This window comes from Protopterus annectens, chromosome 10.part0 (assembly GCF_019279795.1).
Source record: "Protopterus annectens isolate FY-2018-M chromosome 10.part0, PAN1.0, whole genome shotgun sequence".
NCBI lineage: Eukaryota > Metazoa > Chordata > Ceratodontiformes > Protopteridae > Protopterus > Protopterus annectens.
Window position 1 is genome coordinate 1,785,242,171 of NC_056744.1, and position 19,565 is coordinate 1,785,261,735.

Here is a 19,565-nt window from a genome sequence, read left to right on the forward strand (position 1 = left end):
ATGTCTCCTAACTGACTCCCTCACACCAGACACCCCAAACCAAACTGCACTGTACTGACTACTCCTTTTCCGTTGTTACACCTAAAGTTGGGCAATTCATCCTCCCCATCTAAAACAAATTGTCTATTTCCCACTTTTAAAGAATAATTAAAAGGACATCTACATCAGAAATTTGACCTCATGTGCTTTTTTACTTTAGACATCACTTGACTCCTCCCTTACCTACATCACTTTTAATTTTACCCTCTGTTCTCACCTGCTGTTTACCTCCCATACCTACTGCTAAAATGAATCCATATATGTGCTCTCCCCTGTTAATGATATTTGCTCATTGTTTCAATTGTCTGCTGGACTCTGTACCTTCAGTGATTACTGCTTGTTTGTGAATTCTTTTTTGTGAATTTCTTCACCTGGGCATTGCCTGCAAAATGTCTATTGTGATATGCATACCACCCTGGGAAGCAAATCTAAATAAAATAACGTAAATGGTCTGATGACATTGTGAATTAAACTAAAAGCGAAGTGCCTTGTGTTTGCTCTGTTTTTGGTAACATGTCATCTATAGAAGGATACAATGTAGAATACATTTGCTTAATACTTAATTTCACCTTAATTTTAGACCTTCTGACTTCAGACGACCTTAGTACTATAGCACGTGTTACTGGCTGTGCAGCAAGAACCCAGCAGAGAACATGCAGAGACACATGTTTTTCTAGAACGTATCGTAGCATCACTGGGGAGTGCAATAACTTGTGAGTGTTTTTTCATTGTAATCTTGCTCTGTATTTACGCATCTTAATCTGGAAGCATTGTTTATTTCATATGTTCTAAAACTGCTGTCCGACTGTATACTTATTTATTTAAGAAAAGAAGCAGAAACAACAAAGCCAGTGTAGGACTCTGGTCACACACAATCCGTTTCTTTCACTACCTTAAATCCATTTTTTTCATACCGTCTACCACTTTCCACTACCTGTTCGGCCTCTACCTTCACATCCTTCTTATTGCTGACATTTTATTGTCTTATTCCCATGCATTCCTACATGCCACTGTTTTGTCTGTCTCTGGCCACATGCAGGACTATATGCAGAATCTGGTCCATTCACTTACTTCCCTTTCTGGAAAGAAATTCTTCTCCACATTGTTTCCTATTGGATATATTCTACACTGGTGTTGTTTTCATTTATCCTTAATCATTTACTGTTTTTAGCTAACTGATGGCAGCAATGGAAAGCTGAGTAAACAAACAGAAAAATGATGAACTTAGAAAGGGGGAGCATTCATTTCTTATGCCATAAACTCAAGCTTGGTTAGTGCATGAATGATATTGGGACAGGACTGAGATGTTAGATGATAGCGCTGTATATAATCTCTCTCTCTCTCTCTCTCTCTCTCTCTGTCTTTTCATTAGGATGATGTTGGTTCCTGTTCTGCATGACAGACTCCTGGTACAGGACTAGGCACTCACAGAACATTGTCATGTGATCACAGCTTATGGTGCCATGTGATCAGAACCCAACATCCTTCCCTCACTCCCATAGAGAATCCTTCCCCGAATGATGACTTCAATCAATCCCTATAATAATAATTAATCAGTATTAAAATCTGTATCACTTCTCTTCTTACCCTCCAAAAAACGTATGCACTTTATTTTTCTAACTATTAATCCTGCAACGTTTCTCTAGTAACATCTTCTACCTCCCTTAGCCCTAACACTAACAAAATAAGTTATAACAACTTTCTTCTAACCTGTCACTTGGTATATCTCCATTTTTATTTCCCTCTGTGAAATCTGGATTTTACTTTCTAAAGTTTTCCTCTTATACTTTAAAGCTATTGTACACATACATACCTGTTTTAATATATGTTCAATGTATTATTAATTATTGTTAATTATTGTTAATTATTGTTCTAAATATCTCTCTCAATGTACTGTAACAGGATCACTGTTTTCTCTCTTTTTCCTTTGTTTGCATTATATGCGGAGCTTTTCTCTTTGACCCTCTGCTGAAAATGAGTATCTTTCCTTACCCAGGCAGACCTTCTCTGAACAAAGACACATAAATAAATAAATAAATAAATGTCTGCAGGTTTTGACTGATTATCTGAGGTCAGTCAAGGAGGGATACGAAATAATCTATAAAAAGAATCAAGGAGGGATACGAAATAATCTATAAAAAGAATCAAGGAGGGATACGAAATAATCTATAAAAAGAATCAAGGAGGGATACGAAATAATCTATAAAAAGAATCAAGGAGGGATACGAAATAATCTATAAAAAGAATCAAGGAGGGATACGAAATAATCTATAAAAAGAATCAAGGAGGGATCTGAAATAATCTATAAAAAGAATCAAGGAGGGATACGAAATAATCTATAAAAAGAATCAAGGAGGGATACAAAATAATCTATAAAAAGAATCTTTCTTTGAAAACTGTTATATAGCCAGTGCCCAGCTTGTGTGTATATTTGAGACAAATTCCCCTGCCAGTACCTGTTTTCCTTTCATCTGCAGTACACATAGTAAGTCCTTTAGTCTCTTTGTGCACATCTTTCAACTCTGTGTTGTTTTGTTGCTTTACTCTGAACTACCTGCCCTGTCCATTTACACTTGTGGAAATGGGGCAAACAGTAGTGGATGTGATATTCCAACTGATACGTGACTGACATTGTATAACAGCTTAATAATCTGTTGTGCAAAGACAACACCGTGTGTGTGTGTGTGTGTGTGTGTGTGTGTGTGTGTGTGTGTGTGTGCGTGTGTGTGTGTGTGTGTGTGTGTGTGTGTGTGTGTGTGTGTGAGTGTGTGTGTGTGTGTGTGTGTGTGTGTGTGAGTGAGTGTGTGTGCATGTCCGTGTGTGTGTGCGCGTGTATGTGCGTATGTTTGCATATGTGTGTGTGTGTGTGTGTGTGTGTGTGTGTGTGTGTGTGTGTGTGTGTGTGTATTTGTGTGTGTGTGTGTGTGTGTGTGTGTGTGTGCGTGTGTGCGTGTGTGTGTGTGTGTGTGCATGTGTGTGTGTGTTTTATATGCAGATTATGTAGTAGCTAATTCTGAGATGAAATTCTCATAGCTAGAACAAGTTTCAGGTTTAGTGATGAGTGATGAAGATCAGGCATGAAATGTGTTCCTTAGTCCTACAATATAAGATACTAACTCAAACAGACACTCTATACCACCAATATAATTCCTAGTACTAAAAAAAAAAGAAAAAGAAATATACACGACTAGTTTTGTTAATGTTTCCTTATGGTTACTATATGCAGAATTACAATACTGCATTGTTAATACATAAAATAATTTTATAGTGAAAATATTTACTAACGTAAGAGACAAAAATATGAGCAAAAAGGGCAGGCTGAAGCCTTTAGGTTTTCCTTCATTTAACATATTTTTATCCAGCAGTTCACATAATCTTTATCTAGCAAATTGTAACAAGTCCATTTGTACTATATTTCCTTAGTCCATCGGTTTTCCAGTGCTTAGACTTCTCCACAGGTTTGGCTGTAAGCTGTCTCTGAAAAGAATTGTTAATATATAAGAAGTGACATTATAAACTTTTTCTGGCTTGAAACCTGCACATATTTTTCAGTAACAGTACTTGTTACATCTGATAATCTACGATCAGGTAGACTAACATTGTGTACTTTCCAGTTGCATTATACAGAGATAAATATCAGGTAGAAGAAATTCCCCCCTTTAGTCTTTGATGCTAATCTCTGGGTTCTCTATAACAACTGTCTCACTTCTGTGGCCCACATCTAGGTAAGGTCATAACCTTCTACAAGTGCATCACAGCACGTTTAAGGCTATCTTGCATTAAAGGCAGATAACTATTTCTTGGTTCACTCACTGGGAAGTCTTCAATGAACCATTTGACTTTGACAAATGATTTTCTTTTCCTCTGGCTACTCAACATAAAACTGGACAAATCATTGCATTTTAGGATACCATTTACAAACATTTATACAATTTTTCACTAAATAGATGCTGGCGTATTTTTAATGATATTTTGAGCATGCCAAGTCCCATCTCCGACTATCCACCCAACTGTGCTTTAACCCTAATGCAGATATATTTGCCATTTTTCTTATATATCCTGTACAATATAATTTTCAGTAATATTAAAAATCATCTGTTGCAGTACCAGACCCTATAAACAGGCCAAACCAAATTCAGCAACATCGAGTAACCAAGAAGCTAAAGGCAGAATATATAAAGGGACTTTAGTAATTTAATTTTCATACCTCTCAACTGTCCAGATTTTCACAGAATGTCCAGATTTTTGCCTCAGAGTTTTAATTTGTTCCTCATAAAATTTGTGTTTTTGTGGCAGATCACTGAGGACCAAAGTCACTAAATAGTGACATACATTTGAATTTCAGACTTTATATCCTTCAGAAAATGCATGCTAACACAAATTCTGTTGGATCCTGTTACTTTAGAAACTCTATAAGTTTATAAGAGCAATATTTAAAACCTGTCCCTATTTTGGGACCTTTGTTTTCCCATTATGTTACGCTTTGTTCAGATTTCTTGCCATCAAAGGTTGAGAGGTATGATCTGTATACCTTCTTAAGCAAACTTTATTGTTCTTTATTTTGGCAGGGCAGTAGCATAGTGAGGAGAAAACATTTTGTGCTCTTTTGAGAAAAACCTACTTGTATTCTTACAGGAAGAACCCTCGTCTGGGAGCAGTGAATACCCCCTTTGTCCGATGGCTGCCACCACAGTATGAAGATGGCTTCTTTTTACCCCGAGGATGGACTCCAGGGAAACTGTACTCAGGATTTCCATTACCATCGGTAATGTAAAATGGTTTCTGTTGTTTTTGCTATTATTATTATTCTTATTTATGTGTGTGCTGTCATCATTAAAGGTGTTGTAGTTTTGCTGCTTATAAAAAGTGGGTTCAGTGTGGTGCTGGTACACAAGTTCAGGGTGAGGGGTAGTTTATGTGATAGCACATTGATCAGATACGAGACTCTAATCCCCAAAAAGTAATATGTCGTAATAAGACAATGCTCTTCCAACATAAAAGCAGCATATTTCAATTAAGTGGTGAGTTTCCAAAGCTCTATGGTGAAAACACCATGGCAAATGTCCCAAACAGATTATTATCTATGTGCCATGGATTTTTCCTGGAATGGTAGACCTATTTTCTTTCAAACTTTTTAACTAGAGTTAACTACAGTTAAGTACAGTTATAGACTAAACATGCATGCAATTACATGTACTCTAGTTAATGTCATTACTGACTAATCAGCAGATTAAAATTAAAGTTTATTGTTTCTTGCTCTGTGGTTTACTTTTTGTACATTTTGAAAAAAAAAGCACAGCTGGCTTTGTAAAAACACAATTCTGTAGAATAAACTGTTTTGTGCACAGCAAGCAGGAGGAAGTCATGTCATTTATACTTTTACTGGGGTGTAAATTTCAAATATTAATTAAGAAAAAATAAGCAGCTAGGATCAATGTGTGCTTCTAAAGTAATTGAAAGCAATTTTGCAGCTTTTTTCCTGAGTTAATTATTTCTTCTTTATTGTAAAATGCAGAAATGGGTCAGTCTTTTTTTTGTACCCACTGTTTGTTCACGTATATTTTAGTTTATTTGTATTTTAAGTGAGACCTACTAATTATATCTTTGCACTGGTGCTATCTAGTCCTGAAATAGAAACTACGCAGAGCAGTAGTTTTCATTTTTACCCCATATTTAGGTGATCTCAAAGATAGGAGGCACAGACCCCCATGGGGGGTTTACAGGGGAATAAAAATGCTTGATTTAATGCTTTTGTCAAAGTCAATATTCCTATTGTCATCTTTACTGATGTGATGTTTGGTGGTCTGATCGTAGTAAATTCTATAAGTTACCTCACTGTGGTTGCTGAAAATAGTTGCAAAAACAAAACAGTCATTCACCTAAACTTCTGTAGTGAAACACCACTCTGGAATAGGCAAGCTGTTCACAAATACACCAAAAATAGCTGGAATAAGGGCCAACTTGATACTCTGAATCATAGACTCATGGGATAATAGGATCATAAGAGTCACAAGGTGACGGAGTCGTGAGGCCGTTTCTATCCCGCCAGTACCTACCCTTCGGTCTTGGTACTCTTCACTTTTTTCACTAAAGAAATACACAGGTAGCAACCATAGCTATAAAAAACAGGAAAGTGGTTTGTACCGTATCTAATATGAAAACAGGAGTATGTGGACACTGCTTTGACACTGTAGTACAGCACACAAAAGACTAAGGAAGTTTTGGATTGATAAAACAGGAATCCAAGGCTTCCGTATGTTCCAGAATGAAAATGACATATGTTCCAGAACAGAAATGCCATAACTTCCAGAACAGAAGCAGAAACTAGTTCATGGTTCAACAAAACTATGTATGGAGGATATTGGGTGATAAGGCGGTAAACAGAACTGAAAATCTGAAGTACAAAAATTGTCAGTAGGAAAGGGAAATACGGCAAAATTAAGAAAGGATGTCAGAAAGCAAGAACAATGGTGTGAAAAAGGAGAATATTTAAGACTGACATCAGGCATCAGGAAATATTACTTTACAAAGAGGATCTCTTTTATTCACGGCTAGAGTGGGCAGTAGAGTTTAGGCCTACAGAGAAATTCAAAAGCATCTCAAACAGATAAAGGGGGGTGGGATGAGGAAGAGCAGGTACACAGGTCAGTCCCTATTTAGGCAGTTGTGTCCTGTGAAAAAAACATGAAAATTGACAAATATCCTAACGCTTTAGGAAGAAAATATTTCATGAGTTTCTTCTAATAGTTGCTTAAAGCAATTATTTTATATATATAATTCCTTAATATTATATGAAAGAACAGAAGCAACTGCAATTCTACAAGAGTGAACTTTTATTTTAGTAGAAAGTGAAATCTAGTTGTTTGTATTGTTTTTAGGTATGCTTCATTCTGCTAAATCTTGAATGTTCCTAATAACATGCCACTTTAGGAGCATAAAAGGTGAGAACCCTATACAGCGATATCCTTGGAAATAATATTATACTAGTTTTCTGGAGCCTTCAGGTCATTTCTGGTACTTTTTCAAATCATACATCACAAAACACAAACAGCTGTACTGAAATATATCACAAAATAAAAAGCTGTGCATTGTGGGATGCCTTCTTATGCTTTAATAACAAAAATCAATGGCTTTTAGGGGAAGTGGATGAAAACAGAAAAGAATTTGTCATTTTCTATCTCTGTACAACACAGAACCTCTCCACCATCATACTATCATCTTCATAGATTTCCATTGTCGGAATGGATGGGTGACTGGCTAATATGGATAATTGGGTTCATTAAGTTAGAAACCAGGTGGCTAATCTATGAAAGACAGCAAGACTTGTGAATAATTGTATTCCACCTGCTACTTTTGTTAAACAGATTATAAAAGTATGTGAATCTCACATTTCTCAGAGGTATTATTATTATTATTATTAAGCATATACACATGCATGCATGTTTTTGGCAGGTGCGAGAGGTATCCAATACATTCCTTCACTCTGTGGATCAAAACTTCCCTCCAGATGAGGATGTGAATGCCATGTTTGTACAGTGGGGTCAGTGGATAGACCACGACTTGGATCTCACCCCACAAAGTTCTAGTCTTCAGACCTTTAATGAGGGCATCGACTGTGAGGTGACCTGCATCCAGAAGAGTCCCTGCTTCCCAATTCAGGTATCTGTGGCATTTTTTTCAGATCTGCATTTGATTCTTATAGCTGAGCCTTGCATACCTATTTCTGAACTGAATTTATTACTTATAATGAAGATGATATGGTGTTTATTTCATACAGAGGAATCTTAAAATTGTCAAGATCAATGGGAAAAATGAGGATGAACAAGTTTTCTCCAGGTGTTCCTGTTTCAGTCTACCCACAAGAACATGCTGGCTTCTTGGCCGCTTTTAACCTGTGTTTGTATATTATTGCATTTACCCTTAGTCATGTGACCTGTGTTGTAGTGGAAAAGGAATCGGGAAGATAAATGATTTTACCTTGTTAATGAAAAAATTAGTAATTTAACTAATTAAATAATCTAAACTAAAACATCTAAATCCTAGGGAAGTCATATTCGTAAAACAACGACAATCTCAAGATTACAAAACACAGAAAACCAATTTTCTGCCCCCCTGTATACCCAGTATCAAGAACAAGCCCCCAGACATTTGATCTCTAAATAGGGTTACTATAAGGTTGCACAAATTTGGAGAAGAGAGACAATGCGGAAAACAAAAGTAAAACACATTTTCTCCCTCTTCTTCAACTCTGCAATGCAGTGAATGTGTGAACAAAGTATTCCTAATGTCATGAAACGCTGACTGCAGGAAAGTTCTAAACTTCCTGTTTTAATGGGCCAAGACTCACTGTTTGAGACTGAGCAAAAGAATATGTTTCTCCTTGAATGTTTTCTCCACCCACTTAGACATTATTCTCAAAAGCATTCTTTTGTATTACATAATTATGGTTAAAGCCAAGTGTTTTGTTAAAAAAAATAAAAATAAAATCAATGGACTGTGCTTACATTTCCACAGTAGTGCTTTACTTATAAAGTATGTATTTCAAATTTGTCTTATCAGGTAGGTTAACTACATCGTTCCAGTTTTAAACTGAACAGCTCTTCTTTTTCTTATGAATTTGAAGTACTAGCCATTGGAGACCCCAACATATTAAAAACACTGACTTTGAAGGCCCACAGCTACTTTCTATACCTGCTATGGTCAGAAGTCTGCAGACCTCTATGTAAACAGCTTTGTAAATGTCCCCTTTGAAGAACCTGTTACACAGAGAGCATGGTCTCTCCAAGGAGAACCCCAACATCTTCTACTCACTCAGACAGTTCTAACACACTGTATTTATCAGATTCCCTTTAAATATTGCTTAATAACTAATTGAATAGAATGTAACTTCTTATGTTTTTTTCATGCTGAAAAGACTTCTGGGACTTGATTAGTCACATAGCAGATGTATAAGCAAAGGTCATTAGCATTTTTTTACACTGGTCGTTTTATTAATTAATTTTTGTAATTGATCAAAGGAGGGTTTCTGAACACAACTGTCACTCCCTCCCCCTCCAAAAAAAATCACAAAAGGGATTGTTTTGGTAGCTTGAGACCGCAATTAATTCTTTAAATATACTATGAGTGATTGTTTCAGTAGTCTCTGTCTGAAGCTAGACAGGTTAATTTGCTGGTGTGTACAAACTTCTAAAAAGAAAGCATATGCTTATATGTATTAATCTGAGCATTGTTCCTTTTGGGGACGGGAACGTAGTGCCTTGGCAAGAGATTTAATAAACTGTACTGGAAGTGTTTCTTTACACCATCTTTACTAAAATGCTTTGTAAAAGTTTATGTGATGAATGTTTAGAATTATGACTGCAACAAAATGGTTCATAGGTTCATAGGTGTTTACTATGTAAACATGAAAAAACATTATTAGTAATAGTTTATTTGTTAGCTCGGTATATTCACTAGCAACAAGTGTCCTTTTGGGGGTAAAATGCATGGACATTCTGGTCAAGTGACTAACGCATGCTCACTCCATAATGAAATGAAGACTGAGGGAGTCAAACCCAGGACTGCAGGATAAAGCTTGTTAGCTTATAGCCTTAATTCTCTGCATTAATCCAACAGTAAGTACTAAGCCACCAAATGAGCACAAAACATCAGCATCTGTTCTGTCTAAGAGACATCCCAGCTGAAGATGCTGGAGAAGATGACTGTCTCACTACTTATCAAGGACTGCAGATGTTCCTAGCCCATCTACCTAATTCCAGATGTTTAGTAATGACCTCCAGAGTGAGACAGCCTGAAGGATTAAAGTGGTTCCTTTGGAACACTGCCATGAGTTTCATGAGATTTCCCTTAAATAGCACGTCTCTTAAAAATGCAGAATAGCTTTAGTCATGCCACAAAACAAACAGTCCTGGCCTTTATTTGAATTATGTTGCCACTGCACACTTACTTTGCCTCGAGTGGTATATAATGCAAAAGTACAGTTTTGCTTTTCAACATACTTTCAGGAGTGAATGGCTAAGTAACCTTAATAGCTTGTTTAGTTGTATGATTAATCAGAGTTAGGCAGTAACCCTTAAGTATCATGAAGTCCTGTAGACATTTATTTATCTATGTTTGCCTGATGATTGGATTCTAGTACTAATCAAAGTGGCTGAAGCTTCAAACTGATGAAAAACAAACCAGTCAAAGCTTCACCAAGAGGAAAACAGTAAAAAGATGCATTTTTGCAGTAAGGCAAGCAGCCTTGCACATCTGTGAGGTCAGCTTTGCCCCCCTGTACCACGCTTAATTAAATAATTAAATATACTAGCATTGTGGTTACACACCCACAGAGAACTGATAAAAAACACAGAGCTCACATCACTACAGCTACACCAGTAATAAGCACACACTGACAATGTTTTTTTTCTACAGCGCTGATTGTCCAGTTGAAAGTTGGTGAGTTTACAGCACGATGTCGAATCCTCATCCATTTAGCACTAGTTGAATAGGATGTTATCCCTATCTGAAATCCAGTGTAGATCTTGAACAGAAGGCAAACAGAAATATGAGGCCAGCATTATAACAGATACATTATACAGTACACACTCAGTCACCCAAGGAGGAATAAATTATCCTACCTGTGTATGCACTTTACTAAATCCTTTTAGAGTTCTAAAATGTATGGCCTCATTTTTTCTGAAGTTCATAATAACACAATAAGTCCTATGCCCCACATGTGGAAACTATGTCTGTATCCTAACAAGATCAAGTGAAAGCACTAGGCAGATTATTCTGGAAGGTTATTCTGATGATAACATAGCCATACAATTAAGAAAAAGAATGTGGTCTAAGTTGGGGACAGAGTAAAAGAATGCATTTCAAAGTTGTGAACCCAGAAGAGAATTGTGAAGTGCACCATTGGAAACTTGAAGAGTTTGTAAGGGGCCAAGAGATGATGTTGCTAACTGGCACCTTGCAGCTACAATGTTACAGGTACCTGATAATCTAGTTAAATGTACTGCTTGCAAAACTATGTGCTATAAGTTAAGAAAGGAGTTTGTGAAATTTTAAAGAAAAAATGCTTTTGAAAGATCAATGTAGGATATCTCATTCAGTTTTCTAACATCCATAGTTCTAAAGACTCAGGGAAATCCAATGGCACAACAGTTAACATTGTTGTCCCACAACAGTTGCTGGGTTACCTTCAGTGCAGAATCTGAATTTCTATAATGCATGCATGCATGCATGAATGTTTGCTACTATGACTCTGGTTTCCTCCCATATCCCAGAGACATGAGGTGTTAAACTGCAAATCTTCTAATCTGCATGTGTGTGTGTGTGTGTGTGTGTGTGTGTGTGTGTGTGTGTGTGTGTGTGTGTGTGTGTGTGTGTGTGTGTGTGTGTGTTTCAGTGCATACATCACCCCATCCAGGACTGGTTCTCTGTTTTACACCTTTTCATTGCCAAAATAAGCTTCAGTTCCCAGTGACCCTGAATAAAATAAAGTGGCATCAGAAAAAGCAATAAATGAATATTAATGAGCGTAGCTAGAGTAATCATTTTACTATGACCATTTGAAAACCCGTCTGTTTTGTGAGAATAGCCCACAGTTGCCTAAGATGGACTTCACATACATCTGCATGAGTCTGTGTATTATCAAAGCTTCTGTTTTGGTAGTGGGATCTGTGTATTGGGAAGGTTTCTGTTTTGGTAGTGGGATCTGTGTATTGGGAATGCTTTTGTTTTGGTAGTGGGATCTGTGTATTGGGAAGGCTTCTGTTTTGGTAGTGGGATCTGTGTATTGGGAAGGCTTCTGTTTTGGTAGTGGGATCTGTGTATTGGGAAGGCTTCTGTTTTGGTAGTGGGATCTGTGTATTGGGAAGGCTTCTGTTTTGGCAGTGGGATCTGTGTATTGGGAATGCTTCTGTTTTGGTAGTGGGATCTGTGTATTGGGAAGGTGTCTGTTTTGGTAGTGGGATCTGTGTATTGGGAAGGCATCTGTTCTGGTAGTGGGATCTGTGTATTGTCAAGGCTTCTGTTTTGGTAGTGGATCACTGATGATGTTTTATACATTGTGGGAAAGCATCTAAAATTGAGAGTAATGGAGATCATATGTTGTAAACAAAATGAGATGAAAGTTTTCCATTCCTTGACCAGTATCAGCGGGTTCCCTGTGGTCCATTCACCACAAAGTTAAGTACCCTTGCTTGTAAAATAGTTGAAATGAGTAACAAGTAACATAGGGACCTCAGCCTTGTCACCACAATAAACAGGACATGCTGGAGGGATAGATTCCTGTCCCAGAGACTTCCCATACTGTGGAACAGGCTACCCATCTATGTCAAGCAAAGTTCTTCATTAGCATTCTTCAACAAAAATCTTGATGAGTGGATGGGAAATAGGAAATACACCCCAGGGATCACTTATGTGTCTCTGCTTGACAGTGGCACAGGAAAACAACTTTCTTGGGTGGCGTAAGCCAGGAAACCTTGTTGGCTAGGTTTTCGTAGGCCCTTGGGCCGGTATTTTAGTACCTACCTATGAACCTATGAACCTATGAACAAAGGTTATGAGCCCTTCCTTCTGAAGAGCTGTTTTTGGTTGCTGTACCTTCTGACAATCTGACTGAATGACATGGTCACATGATCGTGACCATCATCTCCTGTAGGACAAGATCTGATCTGAGTTTTCCAGTATACAGGCAGCCATTCAGAGATCTTAAATCATAACTCCTTGCATGCCAATGGCAAGAGCTGTTGGACTGAGAATCCATTTTGTGCAGAGTAGGGATGTCACTCTTTTCAAGAGGTGACATATCTCCTGAGGTAGCCCTACTACCCCCATAAATGAACAGCTTCACCTAGGATCCCAGTTTCCACTGACAGCACATTAACAGAAGACATGCCTAAAGATTTGCCCTACAGCCTCTTTAGACTAAGAGGCTAACATTCAATGCATTTTCATTCCTCTCCTTTACAAGCTGTTTCTTCTAGCACCTGGACCATTAAGTGACCTGGCTTTAGCCGGATCATAGTTGGGGCTTCATCTCTCTACTCTCCAAAGTCAGCCTTACTTTCCAATGGATAACGTGCTCATCATTTAAAGCACAACACGATTTCATCCTATTAATGTACCTTGATCTACCATTCAGTTTGCTAATCTCATGCACACATGACTGACGACTTTGGGCTGCCAAGTATTCTTGAAAGGCAAACTTCACATAAGATATTTTTGCTTTTGTGCATCATAGTTTTGCATTGCTTGCTTGCAGTACAATGAGATCCACACACACACACACACACACACACACACACACACACACACACACATATATATATATATATATATATATATATATATATATATATAGTATGAAAACTGGTAACAGAATGTGTGGTGTGGACAGCATCTCTTTTTGGCCATTTACTACTTAGTGTATGATCCATTATAAGTGAAATGAGCAGTTCTGTTGGGATAGAGACTGTTGAAATGAAAGTTTAGTGAAGCAGCTATCATGGGATCTCTTACACCACTAACTGTAGTGTAAGTAAAGTAAAGTAAAGTAAAGTAAAGTCTCCTAAAAATGGTGCTGTTATGAACAAGGAGGGATGCCATTTTGTTTACAGTGCCTATGATCCCTGCAGTGAGAACTGAAGGAGTGTGGTATACAAAACCAATTATCATTTTTTTAAAGTGCTCACTTATTTGAGTTTCACAGGTGAACTAGCTAGTTTCTTGGTCAAATTTATTCACAGGAGAAACATATCATATTTGTAAGGATGTGCATAATAACTAGGACTCCACCACCTGTCCTCGCCCCAGGTCTGTGAGTTTGGAAATAATGACAGAGGTGATTTAAGACTTGTGGAAAGGCATCACCTGGTTTAAGCCAGGGTGGCCTTGCGAATCCAACTTTTGAGATAAATAGATCTGTTTTTCACACAAGCTGCATTAACAAAGTTTTGTTTTACCCATTTATTGGATGTAAAAGTGAGGATTTCAGGGCCAGGGTTACATTTATTGTTACCTGTTTGTAAAAGTATACAGAATGCTAGAAAAAGGAGCTTAGGAGAACTCAGATTTTTTTTTTATCCACTTACAATGACTTAAAAGGACTCCCATCACAGATATTTGCCTTGGTCAGCATAATTAGTCTGTCAGCTGTTGCAGAAGATGAAGAAGCTGTTAACAAGCTCTTTCTTCTGATGCAGAGGTCCAGGGTTTGATTCCCTCAGCTTCCATTGCCTAAGAGTGTGAATCTAAGCAAGTCACTCAAATAGACAGCGCTCCCAAGCTGAGTCTGAAAAAAGTCCATGGAGATCAGTGCTGTATCCCAGAAAAAATTCAAATAAATCACTCAGTTAATCAACCAATCAATCAATCAATCCCAGCAGTTACAGGCTGATAGATGGAAGAGGTGTGGCTTTCATCTGAGGTGTTATATCAGTGAAGAGTCCTCAACAATATTTCTCTGCCTGCTAATTCATGTACTTTATAGCATACGAGCACAAGAAATATAAGCATAGCAAAGACCTCCTTTCATCATCATCATCATCAGCAACAACCTTGTCCTGTGTTTTCTACAGAAGTTTATATGTGTATACTAGGCTAATGACCACTAGGGCTCTTATAAGCCCAGCTGTAAAACCCAAATATGGCCCACAAATTTGATGAATATAGGGGTTGATTTATTGACTGCCTTTGTCCATCAGATACATAGGCACCAGACCAGGGGTGAATTTCCAATTACCCAGTCACCGGTGCAGGTTGTGCTTAAATAGGGAGAGGGAGGAACTCTGCTTCACATGGATGGGGAGCCTATTCCAGAGAATGGGAATTCTACGAGAAATATCTCTGTCTCGCCAGCATAATATATTTATGTTGCAGGCAAATTTTTGGTCTTTTAATTTAGTAATTCTGATGATATTTGTTTTGTGGATATGCAAAAGGTTCATCAAAACAAATCCAGGCATGCCTATGCCAGGCAAAGATCACTTCTCAGATGCTTGTATAATGCAGAGTAAAGAGACAGGGCTTTGAGGTGATCAGCGTATGACATTGTGTTTACTCCCTGCATTCTTTTAGTGTGGAAACTTTGTGGATGCTCCAGTTGCTGAATCTGTCTGGTCAGATACATTCTGAAGGGGGCATTATACTCTATGATGACCCTAATGAAGGAGTGTAGTTTTCTTATTTAGGGTTAGCATTGAGAAGGAACACTTTGTGGTTCAGATGAGTTAATTTTTGCTATGTCAGTAAGTTTGTCAATTTGGTATTGTTTAAAAAAGGTAATATGGGGTGGGTAAAGTTTTAGCCTGTATTAAAAGCCTAGAGGGGGTAGGTGCAGACCATCCTTGGCAAAGCAATGGGGTCTGTTAACCATGTCTTCCCAAGGTGACAAATATTGGGTACCCTTGGACTGACACCGTAACGACAACCAGTTGTTGGAATCAGTTATTTGTTTTTCTCATACATCATCTTCGATGGCAGAGATACGTTACTCAATGCTGGGCTCATACCAGTCTGAGCTCCATAATATCTCTCTTCATATAGTGGAGGGAGGTACATCTCAGGTCATTTACACCTACATAGGCTATGATGGAATCATACTGGTACCTGCGGTGTAATTGCTTGAGTGCAAGAGTGATTTGGTTAATCCTGACTCCAGATAAGCAACTAACAGTTATTTTCCCTTTGTTCAGTCTGGTAAGAGCGATATCAGCATATCTTACAATGGAGTCCCTATGATGAGAATATTGAGAAGTGTGTTTACTTGCCTTATGGGCTTAGTGTTTGGAGATGCATTGAAAGTGACTGTATGTGTGGTGTTAGGTGTTGTTTTTTCTGAGTGCCTTTGGGCTTGCTGAGGCATAGCTTTGCCAACAGGTAGTCTAGGTGATCTTTGTTGTTTAGGAAGATTGCGTTTGAGTGCCTCAGCATACGCTAGTCTATGTGTGTGTTGTGTGCTATGTGAGGTGGGTGTTGTGTGCATGATTTTGACAAGCTGATGTGAGTTGTGTGCTGGGGTTTAGCTTGCAGTGTCCTTGTGTAAGTATGCCTCTCATGTACCATGTTTGCTTCTTTAAGGATTAAGTGCTTGTTAGTAAACATGAGACAATTATCACAGTGTCTCAAGATTCCCATGGCCACCAAGCTGCCTATGGAGAAGTTAGGAATTTGCATGTTCATACCGTCCAGTCCTTTGATCTGTGAGCTACAAGGGGGTGGTGACTGGGGTTAGAAGACTATTAAGGGTGCTTGGTTGGCGCAGACTAATAAAGCTGTATTATAGGGACAGATTATGATAAACAGCCCTAAATTCTACTAAACTTTAATGTGTGCACAATACTGAATGCTGCTAAATCTATAGGTACATGCCAAATGTATAACAGTATTCACAAAAAAAACAGAAAACTAACTAATGAGCTCTCTGGTCAATATAACAACTACACTGTGAGCTTTTTGTGTATTCCCTAACCCATACAGACCAGGCAAATGCCTCCTGCCACAAGATGAATAAACCCTGTCTTCCTAATGTAAAGATGCAGTAGAAGAGACCCACAAGTGCAATACTACCACAAGCCAGTTTAACAGCTAGCTGGAAATCCCTTGCCGAAGGCAATCCTAACACAGTAACAGTGAGAGGAAGAACATAGTAACAGTGAGAGGAAGAACATTTTTTTTATAAAATTACAGTAAAACGCAGAAATAAAAGCAGGGCACAGTAGCGACAACTCAAAATAACTTAAGTGCAATTTAGAAATCAAAGGTACTTAACTTTACCTGGAAGGCACTGTATAAAAGCAAAATACTTCTGGAATGTTCTGAAATGCAGGCTAGGACTCCAAGTTTTGCTGAGTTAGGACAATGAGCAGGAAACAGTCTGTAGTCAAGGAGGTTTACTGAAGACCAATACTGGTTTGCTGGGTGGGCTCTCCGTGTCATGAGGTCAGTGTTATGTCAACTGTCTCCACCTGTCTACCACAGCTGTTGTCTCGCTCGGTCCATCCAGCTACTTGCTGGACATCTTCATTTCCTCTTGTCGTCTTTCTGGCCTCTAGCTTCCTCAGCTGTTCTGCCTTCACTGCCCAGGTTTCCCTGCCATGCAGAAATACAGCCAGAGATATTTTATCAATAGTCAGGATAATTCATTCTTCAATTGTTCTTCAATCAGTGTAATAGTGTGAAAGGCCATAAGATATTATGTTGATTGTATTTAAATTTCCTGCAGTCCTGTAGAAACACAAGTGCCCAACAACATTAAACCAACTACTTGCGGATACTATCAGTATTTAGTTACAGAGATGTACAGTCCGTTAGAATAAAGCTGGACAGAGGAAGATGTGATTCAGGTGGTGTTAAAACAATTCCTGTAGATTAAATGACAATTTATAGGAAAGAGGTGATAGTAAAGGAAAACCTATCCTCACTTTTTAGTTGTTTCTTGTCCTGACTAAATTATAACCCCCAGATTACTAGATCACAAGTTACAGCTGTCTTGGGTCAAAGTCATTTTAGTTCATAAATTAATCTGCAAGTTACATTTTATCTAAAACAAAGGTTTCAGACTGGAATTTTATTTAAACATGAAACATCATTATTGAATCATCACATAAGACATAGTTACACATTTTTAGAAATTAAAACAAACCATATTCACATATTTCCAGTTGCAAACATTATACATTACAAATAATCTTCTTTACAGAATATTACATAGCTCATTCAATTCTTTAAACCTCATTCATCCTCCAAAATATTCTTCTACATGTACTGCTCCCACAATTCCCATTTTTATATGTAATTTGCTCCTACCTCTTCCTTAAGATCCCATTTCCAGTTGTTTTATCTCTGTTACTATGTTCACCACTTCGGCTGGTTTAGACTTTGATTTCCATTTTCCAGCCGTTGCTTTTTTGACAGCCACCAGAATTAAACCCAGCAAGGCCTTACTATGCCTAGGCAATTCCGATTATCACAGCTCAAAAAATCATTTTCTTAGTTGCAGTTTGGTCACCCAGCATTTCTGCCATAGTAGTCTGCAGGGAATTTTTAAAGTCTGCAAATCATTGCACTCCCAGAAATATGTTCCCAATCATCTCTTTCTTCCCCATCATACCTGCAACATTTGCAATCTACCTGAGGAAAAAATAGTCTGCTGGGGATATAAAAATACCCATGCAAACACTTCCAAGCAAAAATCCTAAGTCTTCTAGACGTTGCCGCTTATTTGGGAGCCATCCATATATTCTTCCATCATTTCTTTGTGAATTGCTCATCCAGTTTCTCTTCGCAATCCTTTTCAACCTCCTCTGATTGATTCCTATAGCTATCAAGCAATATTTTATATGGCCTACTAATTATCCCTTTTTTAACAACAGCTTCTGTTCTAGATTATGCTAAAAACTTTACTTTTTGATGGCCTTTCACTTAGTATCCCCCTATTCCTTTCTCTGCCTATACTCTGATACAGAAGGCAGTCTCTAGCCTGCAGTCCAAATGTCTTCTTGGCTTCCTCCCATTCTATTACCTTTCCTGTCTAATTATTTGTTCCCTATACCTTGGATCCTTTTCCAGTTTTCTCCAGTAAATTCCACCCCCCACCTATTGTCTGTATCCCTAATAACAGTCGTCCCTATTAGCAGAATCTCCTTTCACCTTCCTATGTTGGCTTAGTTCTTAGAATACAATATTGAGATAGGGGCTGTAGGGAATAGCCAGAGTCCATCAACAATGCAAGTGATTAGTAAAACCCTGACTGAATTTGAGATGACCCGTGTTTAATCAACAGCATACTGCTTGGTCGGGGGTATTACATGCATGCTACACAGCTTGCTCAGGAGATAGCACATGCATGGTATACTGCTTGGTCAGGTGGTATCACATGCATTATAACCACTTGGCCTGAAGGTAGTATGTACATGATTTACTGCTTGGTCAAGAGGAAGCACATGCATGGTACACCGCTTGGTCAGTAGGCAACACATGTATGATATATCACTTGGTCAAGATGTTACATATCAGGAGAAGCAAGCACGCACCTCCCAAAGACAGCCATAGTGCAGCTGGCAAGGCTGCTTCACCAGCATCTTCCATCTCTTCATCAGCCTTGGACATATGTCAGGTTTAACCTTGGGGTCAATAAGGCAGATCCAGTAAACCCAGTGAATGAGGGAGGAGCTGATGATCAGCTGTAAGGGGGTAGGTAAAAAAATGCTGACGGTCACTTGCTCTCCATTCATGCCATCTGTGGTATGCACAGTGTATACCATGTGCAGTGCCACATTGCAGTGGTGCTTGGTCAGTTGCCCTCCATTCATGTCACATGTGGCATGCACAGCATATACCATGTGCAGTGCCACATTGCAGTGGTGCTTGGTCAGTTTCCCTCCATTCATGTCACATGTGGCATGCACAGCATATACCATGTGCAGTGCCACATTGCAGTGGTGCTTGGTCAGTTGCCCTCCATTCATGTCACATGTGGCATGCACAGCATATACCATGTGCAGTGCCACATTGCAGTGGTGCTTGGTCAGTTGCCC

General features: G+C 38.4%; 1 protein-coding gene across 1 annotated transcript in view; it reads left to right on the top strand.

Moving 5' to 3' along the window:
- Positions 1 to 19,565, top strand: part of LOC122814021 (eosinophil peroxidase-like) — a 202,168-nt gene that overhangs the window by 83,064 nt on the left and 99,539 nt on the right. The window contains exons 5-7 of the mRNA XM_044086604.1: positions 620 to 752; positions 4,675 to 4,804; positions 7,492 to 7,698. Of these exons, the coding sequence (XP_043942539.1) occupies positions 620 to 752; positions 4,675 to 4,804; positions 7,492 to 7,698 (470 nt within the window). The remainder of the gene's footprint in view (positions 1 to 619; positions 753 to 4,674; positions 4,805 to 7,491; positions 7,699 to 19,565) is intronic.